The sequence below is a fragment of the Phyllostomus hastatus genome, unplaced genomic scaffold (genome assembly GCF_019186645.2).
Source record: "Phyllostomus hastatus isolate PE091 unplaced genomic scaffold, TTU_PhHast_1.1 phas_scaffold_501, whole genome shotgun sequence".
Classification (NCBI taxonomy): Eukaryota; Metazoa; Chordata; class Mammalia; order Chiroptera; family Phyllostomidae; genus Phyllostomus; species Phyllostomus hastatus.
The window spans coordinates 20750101-20773030 of NW_025334033.1; the positions used below are offsets into that span (position 1 = coordinate 20750101).

Here is a 22930-nt window from a genome sequence, read left to right on the forward strand (position 1 = left end):
AAGCACAGCCCTCAACAGTACCCACTAAGCAATTTTTCTTGTTAGAAACTTACCTTGTCCTCACTTTCTTCCCTCTAATCTCAGAAAATAAAGTATCTCTGCCTACTTCAGATTAATTTGTCAACTTTTTCTACAGGAAAGTAGCTAATCCAAGAGGACAGCCCACTCTGCTATGCACACTCCAGCACTCTCATGCTGAAAGGATGCATAGCATACCACCTGGGCTGTGGTTAATCAATTGAAATAAAAGGATGGGAAGAAGATTTCATTCATCTCTGAGAGGTATGCAACAGTGGCTGGAATACAAGCTTCACAATCATACTGACCTGGGATTGAATCCTGGTTCATCTTATTAACCACCACCTTAGCTTAGTTTATTAACCATTCTAGCCCTTGTTTCTGCATTAGAAAAATGAGAATAAAGAATACTATCCACCCTGACTGGTGTTCAGTGTGTAGGGCATCATCCCACAAGCCAAAAGGTTGCCAGTTCGATTCCTGGTCAAGGCACATTCCTGGGTTGTAGGCCAGGTCCCTGGCTGGGGGCGTGTGAGAAGTGCCTGATCTGTATTTCTCTCACACACTGATGTTTCTCTCCTTCTCTTTCTCCCTCCCTTCCCCTTTCTTTGAAAATAAATAAATTTTTAAAAAATCTTTCAAAAAGTAACCAGTGGAGACTGAGACAGGTGGAAGACAGGAACTGCTAGAGTCCAAGGCAGTTCCTCTTAAAGGGCCTGCACATAGACTTACTCAGACATACTCCATCTGAGCTCCAGCATGGGGGCAGCAGATTGAAAGGCATCAGAAACATACAGGGAGAAACTGAATTGTCCTGCATCATGGTGAGAGCTGGAGGTGCAGCTCTCTCCCAATAGCACCTGGGCAGCAGCTTAAAAGGCACCAGTGGCATACAAGAAGAATCTGAAGTTTCTAGCATCCAGGCTAGAGCTGAGGAACAGAAAGGAGGTCAGAGGCCATTGTCCCTTTACTGAACCCTTGCCCTACAGAGCCACAGAGCCAGCAGGCTGGTACCATATCTGAGACTCCATCAAATTGGCTAACACTATTTGCCCACCCTGAAGACCCCAGGGACTCTGTCTCATCCAACTTACTGGCCCACACAAGCTGCTTTTCCATATGAATGACTAGTCTTGGCTCATGCTTCATAACTTACTTAATTCTCTCAAAAGAGCAACAGCCAGCTTCAGTGAGTCCCTGACCCCTGCACCTCTTGCTAAGTAGCCATAGGCCCAGCACCAGCAGCAACCATTCTAGATGCACAACTTGGCTTCACCTGGGAATCTCCAAGCCCAGCACAAGCAACAGCCATCTCACAGCCATCTCAGATTACTTTATAGCTCAGGCAGGGTGGCTCTGGGCAAAACACAGGTGGAGGCAGACCTTGGCCTACACCACCTGGGAAGCCCCAAAGCCTCCGCACCCAGTGGACAGCTACAGACCATGCTGGAGCAATACCACCCTGCTCTTGCACAGCTGATCCTCAACGAAGAGCAGATATTGCTGGTAAGTGGTCACAGCCAGTCCTTGCAGCTGACTGGCCTGGGTAAATACCTCCATTTTACCAGCCAACAGCAATCAAAGCTCAGCTGCAGGATGAGGGTGTACTCAGCTTACTCGGAGGGTGACCCTTGAGTGCCCAGCTGGGCTGATAAGGAAGGCTGTGCCATGGGACCCTACAGGACACCTACTACATTAGGCCACACTACCAAGACACAGAGTCAAAGCAGCTCTACCTAATACATAGAAACAAACACAGGGAGGCTGCCAAAATGAAGAGACAAAGAAACATGGCCCAAATGAAAGAAAAGATCAAAACTCCAGAAAAAGAGCTAAACAAAATCAAGAGAAACAATCTATCAGATGTAGAGTTCAAAACAATGGTTATAAGGATGCTCAAGGAACTTAGTAAGGACCTTAGCAGCATAAAATGACCCTGACAGAAATTAAAATTACATTAATTGAAATAAGGAACAATTTACAGGGAAACAACAGTAGAGTGGATGAAGCTGAGAATCAAATCAATGATATGGAACATAAAGAAGCAAAAAGGACAACAAAAAGTAAAAGAATCCAAAAAAAGGAGAATAGTATAAGCAGTCTCTGGAACAACTTCAAGTGTACCAACATCGGCATCACAGTGGTGCCAGAAGGAGAAGAAAGAAAAGAAACTATAAATCTGTGTGAAAAAATGACAGAAAACTTCCCTCATTTGGTAAAGGAAATAGACCTATAAGTCTAGGAAGGACAGAGAGTCCCAAACAAGGTGAACCCAAAAAGGCCCACACCAAGACACAATACAATTAAAATGTCAAAGGTTAGATACAAAGAGAGAATCTTAAAAGCGGCAAGAGAAAAGCAGTTAGTTACCTACAAGAGAGCTCCCATGAAACTGTCAGCTGACCCTGGCTGGTGTGGCTCAGTGGACTGAGTGCTGGCCTGTGAACAAAAGGGTCTGTTTGATTCCCATTCATGGCACATGCCTGGGTTGGAGGCCAGGTTCCCAGTTAGGGGCATGCAAGAGGCAACCACACATGGATGTTTCTCTCCCTCTCTTTCTCCCTCCCTCTCTCTCTAGAAATAAATAAACAAAATCTTAAAAAAAAAAAAAAGACTGTCAGCTGATTTCTCAAAAGGAACTTGGCAGGCTAGATGGAATTGGTGACAAATATTCAAAGTGATGAAAACCAAGGGCCTGCCACCAAGTTTACTTAGCAAAGCTATCATTTAGAATCGAAGGACAGATAAAGAGATTCCCAGACAAGAAAAAGCTAAAGGAGTTCATTATTCCCAACCAGTATAATATGAAATGTTAAGTGTCTTCTGTAAGAAGAAGATGATCAAAACTATGAACAGTAAAATGGCAATAAATACATATCTATCAACAATTGAATCTAAAAAGCAAAATAAACAGACAGAAGAGAAACAGAATCATAGATACAGACAATATTTTGATGGTTGCCAGGTAAGAGGTAGGTTGGGGATGGGCAAAAATGAAGAGTTTAAGAAGTACAAACAGGTAGTTACAGAATAGCCATGGGGATATAAAATACAGCATAAAGAATAGAGTAGCCCAAGAACACATATGCATGACCCCTGGACAGGGACAATGGTGTGTGGTTTCTCTGAGAGAGTGGAGTGACTGGGTCTTGGCGAAAGAGGGGGGCAAAAGGGGAAAATTGGGACTATAATAGCATAACCAATGAAATATAATTTTAAAAAAGAATGATTTAGAGTGTGTACAGCTGGGGAACAGGATAGGAAGGAGGCCTATAGACTGGATGAAATGCAAGGGGAACTTGCATTTCATATGTGCTGTGTGAATTTTTTTCAGAAGATATATTTTTATAAAAATCTTAAATGCATGTCACTTTTAATAAGAGGATGAATACAAAATGAAGATAATATATCCACCCTTGGCTTTGAACCCATTATCTCCACTTTTTTAGGAGACATTTTAATCATCTCTTCTGTGGCATTTGCAAATCTATTCAAACATTTTATATTCTTAAAGAACAAGAAAAACCAGAGTCTATCCTTAAAGTTTCTATACTATTGGCTCTGGGAGTATTTTTGTGTACTCTTTTCTTTTGCCAGACCTTCAAATGCTAGTAGGTCAGAGTTTTATCCTCAAGCCATTACTCTCCTGGTCTACAGACTTTTCTTGGATATCTCCCCTACTCTTCTAAATTCAACTACTATAGTGTGTTCTTCCTCTGTGGAGTACACCCACATCTTTCTTCCCTCTCAGGCCTGCATATCCTAAACTCTAAAGGTTCCCATGTGGCCTGAAACCAGAGGAACAATGTGCAGTGGCAGCTTGTCCTGGGCTAGCCCGATGAACCTGTCTCCAAGGCACCCTTTTCTCTGACTTTTCAATGAGCAAACTGCAGCCCCACATAGGCTCACTTCTTTCCTATAACATTTCTGGAGAGCCAGCACAGCCCTGCCTAAGCTCTCACCTGTTGCTTCTTCTATCGCAAGCCCTTCCTTGTTTCACTGTTCCCAGCTTTCATAAGTGTATTGTCAAAATAAAAAGAAAAAATTCAACTACTATATTATAGGAAACTGTTGTGCGTGGCGTGGGTTCAGACAGGACCTATGCCCATGGATAGGTTCTCCTGTGGGGAATTAGGCCTGCATTGTACCTAGGCCATTTTGAGACTTGCTTTTTGCTAAAACTCCCTCACCCTGAATTGAAGCAGCAAACATTTACTACATATCTTTAAAGTAACTTCCTAAAATCTGTGCTAAACCTTCCAAGGATGAGTGTAACCAGTTCAACTACTTTTCCCTTTGCATTTGCAAATATCCTTCCTCTGTGATGTGATGAGCAGGATCCTCTCCTTTGTTTTCTGTAATAGGTAACCAACTAAAGTGAACCTCTGCATAGTAAATGAGGACCATCATGTAATGTGCTCAAAAAGAGCAATGAAAGCTTGTCAAGGCAAAGGTTGGGGTGCTCTCCCCTTGAGAGAGTGGCTGTGTTGTCCCTTTTCCTCCACAGGACTCGGTAGTCTGTATGAATTTGTCGTATCTCATCCACAATGTCTCGGACCCCATGAGCCGGGGTCCACATCACCATATAAATGCCGATAACCTCCAAATCTATATCTATAGTGCCGGCCTCCCTCGAGTTTCAAACTTGCTGGACACTGTTAACCAGACTGACCCAAAGACAGTTCAAACTCAACATACTCAAAATTGAACTTACCTGCATTCCCCCCTATCTGGCCCCTCTTTTAGTATTCTCTAATTCATTCGGTGGCATCAGGCAATCAATCATTCATACTGGGAACACAGAAGTCACCTGTAGGTGCCCCTTTCTCAATCTCCAAAAATTATTCAAGAAGTTCTGCCCTGGCTGGCGTAGCTCAGTGGATTGAGCGCAGGCTGTGAACCAAAGTGTAACAGGTTCGATTCCCAGGCAGGGTACATGCCTGGGTTGCAGGCCATGACCCCCAGCAACTGCACATTGATGTTTCTCTCTCTCTCTGTCTCCCTCCCTTCCCTCTCTAAAAATAAAAATAAATAAAATCTTAAAAAAAAAGAAGTTCCACCTATTTTACATCCTAAATATTTTTCAAATTGCACTTTTCACACCTACAACAATGCCACAGTTGAAGGCCTTTGCTTAGTTTCTGCAACACATTTTCCCCCCACCTTACAAAATAAAATACAAGAGTCTTAATCAAGCATACAATGCCCTTGCCTATTTATCTAGGTACATTTATTAATCCTAGCCTCAAATTTTGTTTTAGCAAAAAATAAATGACTCACAGTTCCTGACCTACATATCATACTGTTTCTTGTCTTTGAGGGTTTGCTCATATTGTTTCCTCTGACTGAAATGAATACCTTTCTTTCCCTTCCTCTTCAAACTCACTTTTCATTAAAAGGAGCTCAGGTACTAAGTTCCCTAGGAAGTTTTTCCTGATCCTACCTTCCTTCCATAAAGGTTAGGTGTCCCTCCTCTGTACTCTCATATTACTTTGTTCTTTTCTAGAAATTGTACTTCCCTTACAGTGTTGTAAGTATTTGTATATATCTCTCTCCTTCACTGATCTCTGCAGCTCAGAGTCTAGCTCACAGTCTGGCAAACAGCGAGCAATCAATAGATGTTTAATGGTTCAATACATAAGAAGGGAGGGAGGGGGACAAGGAGGCAGAGAGGGAAAGGGAGAAATAGGAGAAGGGTTCACAATGGGTTTTACTGATAGAAGTAAAAGGAATAAACTTATCAGCCCCAGGCTTCTAACACTCAGAAAAATTGCCAGCTCCAGCTCAATGCCACAAATCAGTCTCTGATGTTTATAATTGACATGAGGAAAGACCAAGAGAGAACACATATGGTTTACAGACAGCTAATGCCCTTTCCCCCACCAAAGATGTCTACATCTAAATCACCAGAACCTGTGAATATGTTCACCAACAGGGTAGAAAGGACTTTGCAGATGTAACTAAGGATCTTGAGACAGGAAATTATCCTAAACTGTGCAAATGGGACTAATGTAACTACAGGTGTCCTTGAGAAAGAAAGAGGGAGGCAGGGGAGTGAGAGTCAGAGAAGGAGATATGACTATGGAAGCAGAGCTCAGGGTGATAAAAATGCTGGCCGGGGGCCATAAACCAAGGAGTGTTTATGGCAGCCTCCAAGCTGGAAAATGCAAGGGAGCGGATTCTCCCCTTAAGCCTCCTCAAAGATCACAATTGATACCTTGATTTTAGCCCAGTGAAACCCAACTTGAACTTCTGATTTCCAAAACTGTTAATATAATAAGTTTGTATTGTTTTCAGCCACTAAGTTTGAGGTAGTTTGTTATGGCAGCAATAGGAAATACAATGTATATATGATATATAATAAATAATATCTACAATTGTCTCAAAATATGAATTTGAATCGAGTTGCCACTCAGAATGTGCCAGAACTCACTGTTTTTGATAAGTGTATAAAAATATTGACACATGGAACCACATATATATAATAAATGGGAAAAGGACTGCCTGGATATAAAATGACAATTTACAAGATAATTTGGAAATCTTTTAAAATATGGATATGAATAATCAAAGCTCTAGTTTTTAAGAAACAGATTTTTAAGGGAGGTATTAGGTAGGTATTCTATCAAATGTGATTTAAAAAGGGATTTTAAAAAAATCCTCATCCAAGAATATGTTTATTGATTTTAGAGAGGGAGGGGGAGAAGGGATAGAGAGACACAAAAAGAAAGAGAGAGAGAGAGAGAGAGAGAGAGAGAAACATTGAAACATCAATATGAGACAGAGAAATATCAATTGGTAGCTTCCCATATGCATCCCAACCAAGGGTCAAACATGCAACCTAAGTATGTGTCCTGATTGGGGGTGGAACTTACAACCTTCTGGTGTATGGGATGACTCTCCAACCAACTGAGCTACTAGGCCAGGACCAAAACAGGATTTTTAATAAGCCATCCAAAAGATGTGATTTTTTTCATTTCTATGACATTTAAATATAAAAACAAATAAAAATAACAGCCTTCATTGTTATATGATCTGACTTTTTAATATGGAGGCTCTGCCTACCTAATCTGTTTATTTGCATTCTCTCTCTCCAACAACCACACACACACACAAACATGTCAAGATATCTGGAAAATGTCAGAAAAACTAATGTCTACATAAATTTATTATAAATCTCATGGCCAGAGTTCAAACAACTTACTTTCCTTTATCCTTCAACCATTCTGGGTTCTTTTCTTCCTCTTTTAAGTCCCTAAGTTCAGGAATATCAGTATTCATTGCTCTCCTTGCCTCTGCTTGTTTGTGCAGCCACTGAAATGAGAATGAAGTCTAATGAATGACACAAAGGTCTTTTTGTTATTAACACTTACTTTTAGATTCCCATCTTCCTACATAAGACAGAAATACTATTGCTTATGTAGTGAATGTTTGTGTCCCCCAAAATTCATGTTAAAGTCATAACCACCAATGTGATGCCATACGGAGGTGGGGCCATTGGGAGTTAATGAGATTCAGATGACATCATGAGGGTAGGGCCCCAGGACAGAACGAGTGTCCTTACAAAAGGAGAAGAGACCACCAGCGTGCTTGTTCTTCCCTCCACCCACCCCAGCACGCTGATCTTGGACTTCCCAGCTTACAGAACTATGAAACATTCAATAAATGTCTGTTGTTTAAGCCATCAAGTCTACGGTATTTTGTTACTGCAGCCCAAGCAGACTAAAAAAGTACTTAAAGAAGGTGATTTTAAACTTCCAGTTTTTATATGTTAAAAAAATTTTTTTTTACTTTAATAGCTGGTCAAGAGTAAAGATTTCTAGTGCACACTTCATTCAAATTTGGGAGTTCATATGAGTATTATTTTACTTTTCTAGTTTATCTTTTTATTTTTCTATATTAAAAAGTTATAATATTGTATGCTAATATAAAATAATAAACTATAAAAGTAATATACTGTTGAATAAAAAGAAAAATGTTAATACTTATAAACTGTCATTATATCTTAAGTATCTTCAATTATATCCACAACTTCTCAATTGGAAGAGGTATCAGTTCACACCTTACAGTAAAGAAATGCAGTTGTTAGTGCTTATATAACTGAAGATACAATATTTAAAATACCAAAGCTCAGGAATTTATAAATGAATGAAAGATATTAATTACAAAGCATCAAACACTAAAATATCTGATATTAATAACTCATTGTAATAATATATTAATAATAAATTTCAAATCTGTCCTAATCACAACACATACTGATCCAAACTTTACAAATCTACTAAAGAAAATGATGCACCTCATAAAATAAATAGCACATGCAACAGTTCATCTCTTGGAATAGGCAAGACTACTGCATAGTAAAGCAGTATTCTGTCATCAGCATTCTGGAGCCCAAAAAACAATCCTGAAAAATATATTTTTTTCATAAGGAAATAATAAAAAATAAAGTATTTTCATTATGGTCATTGTAACTAACAGCAAGTACTCCTACCTCCTCTTCTTCTGCTACTTGTGATTCCCGGAGAGCAGTTGGGAATGCTCGAGGGGTAAAGTTGATTTTAATACTGCCAACAGAGCGAGGAGCAGGAATACTGTCTTCTTTTAACTTCTCAGAAAATATATTTTCTGAGTTTCTCCCTTCAAAAACAATATTAATAAGTTATTTTTTTCTCATTTTGTACTTAACACACTGACTTTTAAATAAGTTATACATCAAAGCTACTTCTAAAATTCTATACCAATAAACCAAAGATACTTTTCTATAGGAAGGAATGTAAAATCCATCATTGAAAGTATGGCAGGTCCTGGCCAGGTAGCTCAGTTGGTTAGAGCATCGTACGAATACACCAAGGTTGTGGGTTCCAACTCTGATCAGCACATACAAGAGTCAACCAATGAATGCATAAATAAGGGGAATGATAAATTGATGTTTCTCTCTCTAAAATCAATACAAAAATTTTAAAAAATGTAAGTGAATCTCAATATAAAGGTAAACATAAAATTATTAATAAAATATCAGTAAAGTGAATTAAGCTGTGTAAAAATCAGTATCATCAAGATCTTGAAGATACTTCTTCCTTATAAAAGTGTGTTTTGGATGCAACAGTATTTGAAAACATAAAATTTGTTTAGCAGTATTTGAAATATGGAATGAAATATTTTCATATACTCTAACTGGTATCAATATTTTATTGAATAGCATTAAAGAAGGAGGTATTGTGGTAGTTAAATTAAACCACAATAAAATAATGGTTAATAAAATATTTAATAATGGTTACTACTTAATATTCACTCTAAATGATTTTCCCACATGCTAGACCTCATTGTTAAAGTAGTAATGACATGTAACCAAGTGGAAAGAACATAGGTTTCAGATGCACACAGATATCGGTTCAAATACCACAGGTTTACTTATTGGTAATTTGTTTATCCTTTATGAACATCTATTGCCTCTAAAATAAGAATAGCAACATTTATCACAAAGTGCTATTGTGAAAACTGAGTGAAACAACCAGTAAAGTCACCTGGCATAAAGTGATCACCAATAAATGTTAATTATTACTATTATACAAGTGATTTTACTACAAAATGTTTCATTTGCTACATATACACTAAACAAAGCTTAATATTCTAAGATGAGATAAAAATCAAACTCTTAGCTTTCAATAAATATGTTCTTTTTGCCCTGGCTGGTGTGGCTCAGTGGACTGAGTGCCAGCCTGCAAACTGAAAAGTTCCTTGTTCAATTCCTGGTCAGGGAACATGCTTGGGTTTCAAGCCAGCTCCTAGGTCGGGGGTGTGTGGGAGACAACAGATGCACATTGGTGTTTCTCTCCCTCTCTTTCTCCCTCCCCCACCTCTAAAAATAAAGAAATAAAACCTTAAAAAGAATAAATATGTTCTTTTAACTATTTTTAACATACCAGGATCAAAGGCCAGAAGAACTCTTGTTTGCCGAACAGTACTCATTTTACTGAGTCAGGTGAAGAAAATGTCTTTTAATAAAAATCCTAGTTTCGTATCTCTAAAGAAATAAATGAATGTCCCTCGTACTGACAGTCCACCCCAAGTCTTTTTAGACATAAGTTAAAATACATATTTAACAACACTTTCATAAATTTCAAAAGGAAGCACACAAGCAAAAACAACACTGAATCTCTGCTCATTTTATCATAAAACTTCACTACTTCCTAGAGGACAAAATAAATCTTTTACTTTAGTCTTTGTGTTGCAATACTTATTCTCAATAAACTATAATAAGGACCGAATATCAAAAATATGTTACAACAACAACAAAAGTGACCTATATACTTTACCAGCAGGACTCACTTTCCCAGGAAACACTGAAGTAATTCTTGTACCTTTCGTGGCAATATTTCTAGATGTTGAATTTCCGGTAAGACTTTTATGTTTTAATTTTTTCTTTTCTTCTTCAATTGGCCTTTCTTGTTGATGTAACTTCTCTTTTCTCTGAATTCTTTTTTGTTCTTCAGCTTTTCTTTGACATGTTTTCCATGCTTCCAATTCTTTAGTTGCTTTTATCCGTTCATTTTCTTTCATACATTCTATTTTTTTCCTCTCTTCTTCTTCAATCTGTGAACAATTACAATTACTAAAAATTTTAAAACATATAAAAAGCAACATTTTAAAAATAAGTTCATTACAATAATTAATCTTACCTCAAAACTCTTGTAATTGTATCTGCAGCAATAATTAGCAGTAAGTAAAGAATTAAAATGAGAATGGTAAATAATTTAGCAAAATGCCCAGTGATTTGGTTGTTGTGAAACATAGGTTTTAGTTCATATTTACCATTAACTATTGATACAATCTTAGGAAATTACTTTCTCTAGCTTTAGTTTACTCACAAGTAAAATGTGGGTAAGCATTCAATTAGATGATATCAAAGGGCTTGGTAACAAAAAAAATCTATTTTTCTATTGTAAAAGTCAAGTCACTTTTCCCAAAACCTAAACACACACACACACACACACACACACACAAACATTTGCCTCTTTACTTTTGCCAGTCTTACCTTGTCTTAGGACTGCAGTTGTGCCAACCTTCGCCTGAGGAATGAGGAATATTTAGAATAAAAATAGAAAGGATGAACTAAAGAGTTTGTCTCTGGAATATGTTTGAACTTTGAATTCCATTGCCAGCTAGTTTGCCATAGTTGTTATTTGGAACTTCCATGTGAAAAGCTAAATGTCAAATAAGTTAAAAGCAGTATACTACACAAGAATATGTTAACTTTCTCCCTTTTATAAACTTCCCTCATAAGGGCAAGAAAGATAAAACTCTGAAATAAAAAAATTGGTTGGTATATATGACTAACTCTATGTATCTGAGTTTCCCATGGTAATTAAAATATTCTCACCTCTCTCCTCTAGAGAACAAAAATTCTCACATCTATCCTCTAGAGAAGCAGTGTCTAACAGAACTTTTTTTGATGATGCTAATGTTCTGTGCTATCCAAGTCAGCAGCCACTGCCACATGTGGTTAATTAAGCACTTACAATGTGGCTCTTTCTCAACCACAAGGTTATATCAAGAGTTTTTTTCAGAAGTCTAATAACTGTTTAATTATTTCAGATTTTTAAGAAATGTAGCTAGAGTGACCGAGAAGCTGATTTTTCATTTTGTTTCATTAATTTAAATGTAAATTAATATACATTTAAATAATATGTCTGGCACAGTAACAGAATGACATGCTGGAACCAAGTTTCCTAGAGGCTGAATTATTTTAGGATACAGAATCAACATTATCCATATGAAAACTATACTGAAGAAGTATCCTGTAACATCTGCATGATTTAATGGCCTCTTCTGGAAGACTGGTTATCTTTCTATTGAACTGTGTAATACTGACTTTAAAATAAATTTCACAGAATATTGAACACGAGTTTCCTGTAGTCCCAGAACTGTACCTAAGGCCTAAACTAAGCCCAAAAGATGCTAATTACTATGAATCCTAAAGTTCAGACGGCTGCCAAGAGGTTGGGACAGGAGGACTCTGCATGTGGCAATGAGCCAGCTTTTAATGCCTGACAACAGGGAATGATGAACAGTCAGTGTTAGCCAGAGGCAGCCACAACCTAAAAAGAGATGACAACTTCACCCAGTTTAATAATATGTTTCCCATTTTTCCTTTCCTCCCTCTTTTCCCCAACACATGAAAGAAGGGAAAAGTATGTAAAAAGTCAGAACACCCTTACCTTTCATAAGGCCTGTGAGTGGAATGAATTTTGAAGTTTTTAAAACTGTTAAGACAGTCTTAATTACCCAAAATGAGACTACTCTTATAATCAAAAGTAACAGGAAAGTTCTATTATCATAACCAAGATTTAGTTAAGGGAAATATATGTATATTACATATATTATATATATAATTATATGTGTAATTTAATTTGTAATAAACTACCTTTGAGACAAAAAAAATAGTCTAACTCTTTAGGGAGTTATGTGGAAAAGAAGGGACCAAGAAAGGCTTCACAGAGCATGTGACAGAAGGAACTAGGAAGAAGAGAAAAATTTGAAGGTTAATTCCACAAAGTTTATGATATAAGGAAAAGAGAAACTATATACATCAAAGAGAAACAGAGATCCAAGAAAGGCTTCACAGAGCATGTGACAGTATGAACTAGAAAGAAGAGAAAAACTTAAAGAAGGTAATACTACAAAATTTATGATAAAAGGAGAAGAGAAACTATATACATCAAAGAGAAACAGAGATACACAAATGTTAAACAATTCTTGAAGTTCTTTTATTTTTTTATTTAAAGATTTTATTTATTTATTTTAGAGGGGAAGAGAGAGAAAGAAACATCAATGTGTGGTTGCCCCTCAAGCTCCCCCTACTGAGGACCTAACCCACAACACAGGCATGTGCCTGGACTGGGAATCAAACCAGCAACCCTTTGGTTCACAGGCCAACAACACTCAACCCACTGAGCCACACCAGCCAGGGCTGAAGTTCTTATTAAAACAAAAGTAGTACGGGGCACTTACCACATAAAGAAGGAATGCTTAGTAACAGAAAAATTCAGAAGGCTAGAAAAGCAATCATCACACATGAAGAAACTGAATTTTAAGTACTTTGTACTGCTCAAAAAAGGATGCCATAAAGTGTGAGATATTGCTTTACTATAGACAGCAAATTTAACTAAAAGGAGAGTAATTAGCAACTCCTAAACCCAATTCCTGAAGAAGGGGAAGTCTGTATTTCTTTTAATTTGGAATGAATGGTTTATTGAGGCATTGTTCTTTCTAAAATAATTTTACTTATCAATTACATGCAGAAATAATAAATAAAATATTAGCACACTGAACTGAAGAAAATATTAAAATTATAATATACCTTGATCAAATAGGGTGTTTCTTACTTATGATATTAGGAAATTAAAAGAGAAAAACAACATGACCTCAACACATGACAAAACATCAGCCGATACTAGGAATAACAGAAAAATTTTAGCTTGCTAAAAGGACCCATACAATGTTCAATTTTATGGCAAAGCATTAGAAATACTTCTAGCAAAATCACTAAGGCCAATATGCCTACTATTTTACTATTTTCCTAGAGGTAACCTATATAATAGAATGTTTAAAATATGAAATATAAATAAGGATTATAAGGAGACAGAACTGTCATTATTTGTAAATAATATTGTAGACTACCTAAAAGAATCAAAATAACAAACTGACAAACTATTACAACCAAAAAGTAAGTTCAGCAAGGCACTCATTTATAAGATCAACTTAATACAAACTCATAAAAACAAACTTACATATAAACTAGAAATAAGCGATTTGAAAAATACAGTGGAAAAAATTATTCATTAGTAAATGCCAGAAAAAACTTTAAAAGGCTAAGAATAAACTTAACAAAATATGAGCAAGTCCTACGTATGCCAAATAATTTTGCTGGAGATACCTAAAGTAAGTCTGAAGAAATGGAGATAAATGCCATGGTGTTGGAGGGAGATTGAAATATTATAAATATGTTGATGTTCTGTAAATGAATTTCTAAAGTCAATGTAAATATAATCAAAATACCAAAAGAACTTCTTAGAGAGCTTAATAAATAAATATAAAATTCATCTACAAAAGAAAATGTGCAAGTTTTATGGAGGGATGAGTGAACTGTCAATTCCCATCCACAGATACCAAGTACGAAACTGGACAAATCTATCAAAAACAACAATTTCAAGGCACTGGAAATTAACCAAAGACAGCCTGCAAAATGAGAAGGGTTTGTTCTAGAAAAACTGCTAAAGTTACAGGTAACAACAGTGGGAGGCTGTGCCCTCCAGCCTGAGGTTGCTCTCAACCACCCACTTCCAGCTAGAATAACAAGACTGGCAGTTTTACCAACATGCAGCTCACAACAACAATGAAAAACCCTGCAGCTTTGTTGGCAGAAAGGGAGGACTCATTTCAGGGTGGGGCAGGAAAAACCTGTGGCTTAAGGGGATAAAAACTGTAGACTTGGTTGGGAATAAACAGGGAAAATCTGCAGTTGAGGTCTGAGGTTGAGGTCCTGGTTAGGGTAAGTGACTTACTAGTCAGAAAATTAACATAAAGATCATATAAACAAGGGCAATAGAAAGTCTGTGGTAAGCTCACCATATAATCCTGGCTAAAGAAAGCTATGTATTTGTGGGGGAGACCCAGGAAGGCTGGCATAAAATGAAGCCAAGGGAGACAGGAGACCTGGCTCGAAATTTGCAGGTATTCTCAAACCGACACACAGATCAACAGGCAAAGGGTAGGAGGCCTCTACTACCTCTGCCCAAAGCATTAACTAACAGTTAAGCTATACGGACACAGGGAAGACCCCTAAGGAAGCCAGTCTAAAAAAATACAAATTAAAAAATTTAGCAGAGACATCAGCAGCTGTATATCCAAGGGAGACTAGACTGATTTCATAATTAAAATCAAGGGAAGCTGCTAAAAAATAATCTTGAATAAATAAACAAAAAACAAATTAAAAAAAAAAACAGAAGCCAGAATTGCTATCATCTATTAATTAAAATATCTAGTTTTCAACCAAAACTACCGAAAAATTTTGATAAAAACTTCTCAAATTTGATGAAAATATTACCCTAAGCTCCAACGACTTCAATAAATCCAAAGGAAAATAAATACAAATATCCAACATAAAGTACAAAATTAGTAAAAAAGCTAAACACAGCAGGAAATCTTAAAAGCAGCAAGAGAAAAAAGACTCATCATATACAGGGAAACAATATAATTAAAGGCTGTTTTCTCATTAGAAACAAAGGAGGACAGAAGATAGTGAAATGACATGTTCAAAGTACTGACAGATAAAAACTATAAACCACAAATTCTATAAAGAGCAAAGCCATTCTTTAAATATGAAGATGACTCTTCCCACCATCTTTCCACGCTGCCATAATGGTGCACATGACTGTTCAGGCTGATGCTCTCAAGTGTGTCAACAATGCTGAAAAAAGCAGCAAACACCAGGTTCTTATCAGGCCATGATCCAAAGCCATCATCGTCCAGTTTCTAACTGTGATGATGAAGCATGGTTACATCGGCAAATTCGAAATTACCGATGACCACAGACCTGGGAAATTTGTCGTGGACCTCACCGGAGGTTATGGACATCCCTATCCTGTTCCTGATCTTAAGGGAAATGCTTGTAGTTTTTGCCCATTGAATACAATGCTGGCAGTACGTTTGTCATATATGGCCTCTATTATGCTTAGATATGTTCCCCCTAATCCCACTTTACTAAGAGGTTTTTCATAAATTGGTGCTGGATTTTATCAAATGCCTTTTCTATTGTTATAACCATGTGGTTTTTATCCTCTATTTTGTTTATGTGGTGAATCACATTTGTTGATTTGCAAATGTACCAACCTTGCATTCCCAGAATAAATCCCAGTTGATCATAGAGTCCATCAAGAAACTACTAGAACTAATCAATGAATTCAGCAAAGTAGCAGGATACAAAATTAATATCCACAAATCAGCTGCATTTTTATACACCAATAACAAACTGACAGAAATAGAAATTAAGAAAACGATCCCAGCCCTGGCTGGTGTGGCTCAGTGGACTAAACAGATTACAAACTGAAGGGTCACTGGTTCGATTCCCCATCAGGGCTCATGCACTGATGTGGGCCAGGCACTCAGTTGGAGGCATGTGAGAGGCAACCAAGCACTGCATCTCTCACACATAGATGTTTTTCTCCCTCTCTTTTTCCCTTCCTTCCCATCTCTCTAGAAATTAATAAAATCTTTAAAACAACAAAAAAGAGGGAAAATAACAAGTTTTGGTAGGATATAGAGAAACTGAAACTCTTATTCACTGCTCCTTGGAATATAAAAAGGTGCAGACGCTATGAAGAACAGTGTGGCAGGTCCTCAAAAAATTAAAGGTAGGTCCTGGGTGGGTAGGTCAGTTGGTTGGAGCATTGTCCTGATATACCAAGTTTTGCAAGTTGGATCCCTGGTCAGGGTACATACAAGAATCAACCAATGAATGCATAAATAAGTGGAATAACAAATCAATGTCTGTCTGTGTATCTCTAAAAAGAATCAATAAAGAAAAAAGTTTAATTAAAATAGAGTTATTGTCCTGGCTGGGTGGGTTAGTGGTTGGAACATCATCCTGTACACCAGAAAGATGGCAGGTTTGGTCACCCGTCATGGCACATATGGGAGGCAACCAATCGATGCTTCTCTTTTACATCGATGTTCCTCTTCTCTCTCTCTCTCCCTTCCTCTTTCTCTAAAAATCAATAAAAACATATCCTTGGGTGAGGTTTAAAAAACAGATCATTATTACCATATAATCCAGCATTCCACTTCTAGGTACAGACATACTCAAAAGAATGAAAACAAGATCTGGAAAAGATATTTTCATATCCATGTCCATAGCAGCACTATTCACAATAGCCAAAAGGTAGAAGTAACCCAAACGTCCATCAACTCTTTAGCTAGACTAAGGAAAAAAGAGAGAAGACTAAAATAAAAATCAGAAATGAGAGGGGACATTACAACTGATAATATGGGAATGATAAAGATCATAAGAAACTACCATGAACAAACTGTACACTAACAAATCGAACAACCTAAAAGAAATGGATAAATTCCTAGAAACATACAACCTACCAAGACTCAATCATGGAGAAATAGAAGATCTAAGCAGACCAATGACAAGTAAGGAGCTTAAATCAGTTATCAAAAACCATCTAAGAAATAAAAGACCAGGACCAGGCTTCACTGGTAAATTCTACCAAACATTTGAAAAAGAATACTAACAGTTTTTCAGTATGGAATTTTTTTAAAAAACTAAAAATGGAACTGCCTTTTGAGCCAGCAATTCTACTGCTGGGATTATATCCTAAGAACACTAAAACACCAATCCAAAATAACCTATGCACCCCAATGTTCATAGCAGCACAATTTACAATAGCCAGGTGTTGGAAGCAACCTAAGTGCCCATCAGTAAATGAATGGATCAAAAAACTATGGTACATTTACACAATGGAATTCTATGCAGCAGAAAGAAAGAAGGAGCTCCTACCCTTTGCAACAGCATGAATGCAACTGGAAAGGATTATATTAAGCAAAATAAGCCAGGCGGTGAAAGACAAATACCATACAATATCACCTTTAACAGGAACCTAATCAACAAAACACACAAGCAAGCAAAATATAACCAAAGACTCTGAAATTGAGAACAGGCTGACAGTGACCAGAGGGGAGAGGTGAGGGAATTTCAGGGGAAAAGGGTGAAGGGTTTGCAGGAACAATTATAAAGGACATATGGACAATAACAAGGGCGGGCAGTGTGGAAACAGGAGAGGGAGGTGGGGAAGGCTGGGGTGTTGGGGTGAGGGGAAAAGGCAGAAAACTGTACTTGAACAACAATAAATGAAATGAAATAAATGAAATGAAATGAAATGAAATGAAATGAAATGAAAAGAATACTAACAGGTTTTAAATTCTTCCAAAAAATTGAAGAGCAGGGAATACCCCCAAACTCATTTTACAAGGCCAGCAGTACCCTGTTTTATTAGTTCAGTAAATATCTGTTGTCACAAATTTAATATTTTGCTTGTATTTTTTAAAATTCAGGAAAATTGCCCCAGCTGGTATGGTTCAGTAGATTGAGCACATGCCTGTGAACTGAAAGGTCGCCAGTTCAATTCCCAGTCAGGGCACGTGCTTGGGTTGCAGGCCAGGTCCCTAGTTGGGGGTGTGCTAGAGGCAATCAATCAGTGTATCTCTTGCACAGTGAGGTTTCTCTCCCTCTCTTCCTTCCTCCCTTCCCCTCTCTAAAAATGTAAAAAAGTCTTTTTAAAAAATAAAATTCAGGAAAATTATAAAAATCAAAAGGCTGACAGAAATGATAATACAATCAAGAAAAACTGGAACTCATCAAGTATACTATAAGCAGAAATCTTTGGCCAGCTGACCACATGGTTAATTAAGTAAAAAACAAAGTATACAAGGATAGGCTATATTTAAAAGTCAAGTAGAAGTGATAAAAGAAGTGGTGAAATCTTTGGAATTATAAACTTCTGATTATAAAAGCAATACTAGTGCTTCAAGTGCAAAAAAAGAGTCATGGGTTCACAGAGCTCTTGACGAGATCATGCTTGTGATAAATTCCTTAATCATTTCACAATGTCAAAATGAGAATGTGCAGTAAGAAATTACTTGCAAAAACAAGTTAGCATAGGTAAATCTTTAGAGACAGGACTTAGATTAGTGGTTGCCTATGGCTAGGGGATGGGAGGAACAGAGAGTGACTGCTAATGGGCATGGTGGCTTTGGGGGTGATGAAAATGTTCTAAAATTGATTGTGGTGATGGTTGCACAACTCTGGATGAATTGTAAGCTTTAAATGTGTGAATTGTATGGTATATAAATTATATCTCAAAATATATTGCTGATTAAAGCTCTAACTTGAAATCCTCAACAGTTAAAAATATATTTATTTGTTGATATTCAGTGTTTTTCTTGTTTTAAATAATTGTGTCCATTATCCCAAGATTAAGAAGGGGGTAAAATATACCATAAAACCTTATCATTTCTGAGACCCCTGGAAACAGAAAATTCTCACTGAAACAAGTAAATCTATAATTATCTAATATTTACACCCTCAACTTTCATAAAGATTTTCAGGCCCTGACTGGTGTGGCTCATTTCATTCCACGAAATGAAAGGTTGCCGGTTCAATTCCCAGTCAGGCCACAGGCCTCAGTTGCAACTTTGGGTCCCCAGTAAGGGTGCATTCAAGAGGCAACTGATTAATGTTTCTCTCTCACATCAATGTTTTTCTCCCTCTCTTCCTCCCTCCTTTACCTTCTCTCTAAAAAGAAATAAATAAAATCGTTGAAAAAAAAGATTTTCTGCCTTGGCTGGTGTAGCTCAGTGGATTGAGCACAGGCTGCAAACCAAAGGGTTGCTGGTTCAATTCCCAGTCAGGGCACATGCCTGAGTTGTGGGCCAGGTCCCCAGTTGGAGCTATGTGAAAGGCAACCACATACTGATGGTTCTCTCCCTCTCTTTCTCCACCCCTTCCACTCTCTCTAAAAATAAATAAATAAAATCTTTTAAAAAAAGATTTTCAGGAACACATGTAATTAGTAGATAGTCTCTATAACGTAGTAAGTCCTATAACCAAAGTATGAACAAAAAGGTGAGGTTGGAACTAATTATCCTTACATAGTTTATTATCATCTCTTTAATCAGAAGATTTTTCTATCAATGTGCAATTTACCTTCATCATGACATTTAGTGCATATTTTTGATCTTCACGCCTTGTTGCAGCTTTTGCTTCTATAGCTTCTTTTGCTTTTTCTTGTGCTTGTAAAACAGATTTCTCCCTTATTTTTTGCATCATTTCTTTGTCAACTAAAACATAAAGAATATCACTAAATTAGGATTATGATAAATTTGTTTTACTAGGAGAAAACTGCTTAATATTATGAACGAGGATGAGATATTTTTGAACCCAACTTCATATGGAGAAATGAAAACATTTCTCAGTATTAAACTGGCCAAGAAGCTAACATTAAAATGTAAGCAAGTGACTGTATAGTAATTACTACAGAATAAGAGGGGGTAAACAAAAGGGGAAATGGGGGGGATGGGAGAACCGAGAGGGGGGGGGAGAAAGAGAAGGAAGCAGAGGGAGGAGACAAGATGAGGGGAAAGACAAAACATATATCCTCCTCTGTTGAGAAAGCAGAGTTATTTGCTTATAAACCTGATCACAATAAATCATCACTACAGGGTTTAGAAAAGAAAATGGGTTGAGACTATCTGGTATGATCAATCACCTTCACAAACTTAAAAGGTAATTTATACATATGAAGAGTATAGGGCCAGCCCTAGCAAAAATTATAAAGTAACATGACTTGTTATATATAGAATTTTACCATTCACAATTATTTTTATATCCAGTGACTCAATGTTTTACACACAGGCTATGATCCAATTTATATTCAGTGACTAAATGTTTTATACACAGGCTGTGATTCATTAGGGAGGATGTAAATTATCTTAGGGAAAGAGGAATCAGGAAGGGATCTAGACTTTGAGGGGAGAAAAAAACAGGAGGAGAGAAAACTTGGTGTGGGGAGGGTGAGGAGGAGGAGAGTAAGGTCTGGGGGGTGGGGGGGCAGGGATGAATCAGGTCCTAGGCAGGGGTTCTTAAACTTTTTAGTGCATCTGACCCCTTGGCAGAAAAAAGCCATAAATGTTGACCCCTTGGCAGAATAAAGCCATAAATGTTTTCAAATGCATGAAATAAAATACATAGAATTATAAAGAAAACTAATCATATTAAAACACGAATATTAAAAAATAAATTTGATTTTGGCTGGTGTGACTCCAAGGATTGAGTGCCACCTGCAAACCAGACTCCCTAGCTGGATTCCCAGTCAGGGCACGTGCCTGGGTTGCAGGCCAGGTCCCCAGAAAAGGGTGCAAGAGAGACAACCACATGATGTTTCTCTCCCTCTCTTTTTCTCTCCCCTCCCCTCACTAAAAATAAATAAATAAAATCTTTTTTAAAAAAACTTACCACCTGACACAGAAAGGGTCTCCCACATGACCGCTTCTTTTTTATGTAAGGTGAAAACAATAGTGTCATTTCCAATCTTGGCTTTGCTGTTCTCGTCGTCTATGGGAGCATAGAGAAACACCTCAAATAAAAATGGAGCAAAGTTGACCTATTCAGAAGGGGGAGAAACGAAGGTTAATTTAGTTACAGTAATTAAAAACACAGCCGTTAAGAAATTAGTGATAGAAGTCAAAATCATTTCCTTAAATGCCTACTATAAATTTATTCCAGATCGTGAAAGATCAGCAAGATATATGTAGGGAGCCCTGGATAAAAAACAATCTCTGATTTGATAACAGCTGCTTGCAGATGAGGTATCACCTGTACGGATTCGTTTGTTGTCGCTTTCAATAGCACTAAGGTTTTAGGACGTTTCTGTGGAAGGACGCGTCCGTTCGCGAACACCTGGGCGCACTCGCAGAAGCTTCGGACCGCAGCCCCGGGGACCCGGCAAGCACGACTCGCGTTCCTACCTTCAGATAGTTTTCCGTGCAGAACACGTCCGCTTCTCTAATGCAGACACCCCGGAGGGGCACAGAGATAAAGACCGCAGTCTTCGTCTGCTGCCAGCTGTAATCCCTCACCTGCAGGGGCATCCTGGGAGGCAGACCCTGCGGCTGGTGCAGCCGGATAGCACTGGCGCGAGCTTGGTTGCTAGGGAAGCCGGGGTTACCAGGTTCCAGCCCTTCCGGGTCAGGCGGGACCCAGGCACCCGGTGTTCCCAGAGAAGGCCTGGCCGCCTCTGCGACCCCAGGCGGATTCCGCTCCTCGCTGCTTGGGCCTGTTGGAGGAGTCTTTAGACCACTTCTTAGGGTCTTAGTACTTCCGCAAAGTCTGAGCATGTCTCCGAAAACTAGGCCCACATTCGTTTAGGCAAGTAAAGATCTTCCCGTCTGAGAATGCAAACAAGAATATGGGCTTACTGGGTAGGAAAGCGTGACCCTCCAGAAGCAGGTGCGAAGCCCACGCGCCGTTGAAGCTCTGGCCTTTAGTTGGTTCTGATGGAGGCTGGAAGAGTTAGCACCCTTTGGTGTTCCTGCTTTGCACGTATCCTGGCCCGGGATCTTATCTGTACTATTGTAGTTCTTCATATCCTATAATTTAACGGCCACCAAAAAAGCTTGTAAGTAGGGTTCACTCTATTGTGTGAGAGGTGGGGAGAAAAGATCCTATGACTCACCTGACAAATGCTTGCCACAACTCACCTGTAGGATAAGTTGAATTCACACGGATACGTTTTACTGTTGCTTAAGGAAGGAAACTTAAAGATCAGCGGAGGCAGGAGACTTAAGGATCATATAGTCATTCGACATATTTAAGGAATCTAGAACCCTATTGCCACAGATTACTGGCAGAACCGCGATGAAGATCCTGATCTCTCTCATTCCAGTGTTTATTCCCCGGGCTGTTTTCTCTAAATCAGATTTATAAATTACTGGAATTTGATGTTAAAAACAGTGAATTTACACGAAAATTGGGCACTTGCTACCTAATTAAGGAAAATTAACTAAAAATTTTTTAAGAAAATTGGCCATCTAGGGCTTTGGATTTTAAACTTCTCACTTTGGGGGCCCATTACACAAATTTCAAAGGTCCCGAAAAATTTCTTGAAAAAAGTTTTGAAGCAACAGACTGGGGAGGAAAAAAACAAACATCTTTTCCTTTAAGCAGGCCACCCCCTCACTACCTTACCCAAATTTGTCAGTGGTTCATCATCTCAAGGTTCTGTAACTTTCAACACTGCAGCCACCTTAGACTTCTTTTCCCTTGTCTGCCTAAGTGCAGAAATCTGTG

General features: G+C 37.9%; 1 protein-coding gene across 2 annotated transcripts in view; it reads right to left on the minus strand.

The window, feature by feature from the left end:
- The window catches only part of DNAAF4 (dynein axonemal assembly factor 4), a 39229-nt gene extending 17497 nt beyond the window's left edge, over positions 1-21732 (minus strand). For both annotated transcript variants that reach the window (XM_045823237.1, XM_045823236.1), the window contains exons 1-6: positions 21610-21732; positions 21098-21245; positions 19790-19923; positions 10383-10614; positions 8513-8658; positions 7223-7332 (exon numbers count right to left, since the gene is read on the minus strand). In XM_045823237.1, coding sequence (XP_045679193.1) covers positions 7223-7332; positions 8513-8658; positions 10383-10614; positions 19790-19923; positions 21098-21245; positions 21610-21732 — 893 coding nt within the window. The remainder of the gene's footprint in view (positions 1-7222; positions 7333-8512; positions 8659-10382; positions 10615-19789; positions 19924-21097; positions 21246-21609) is intronic.
- Between the last annotated feature and the right edge of the window lie 1198 nt (positions 21733-22930).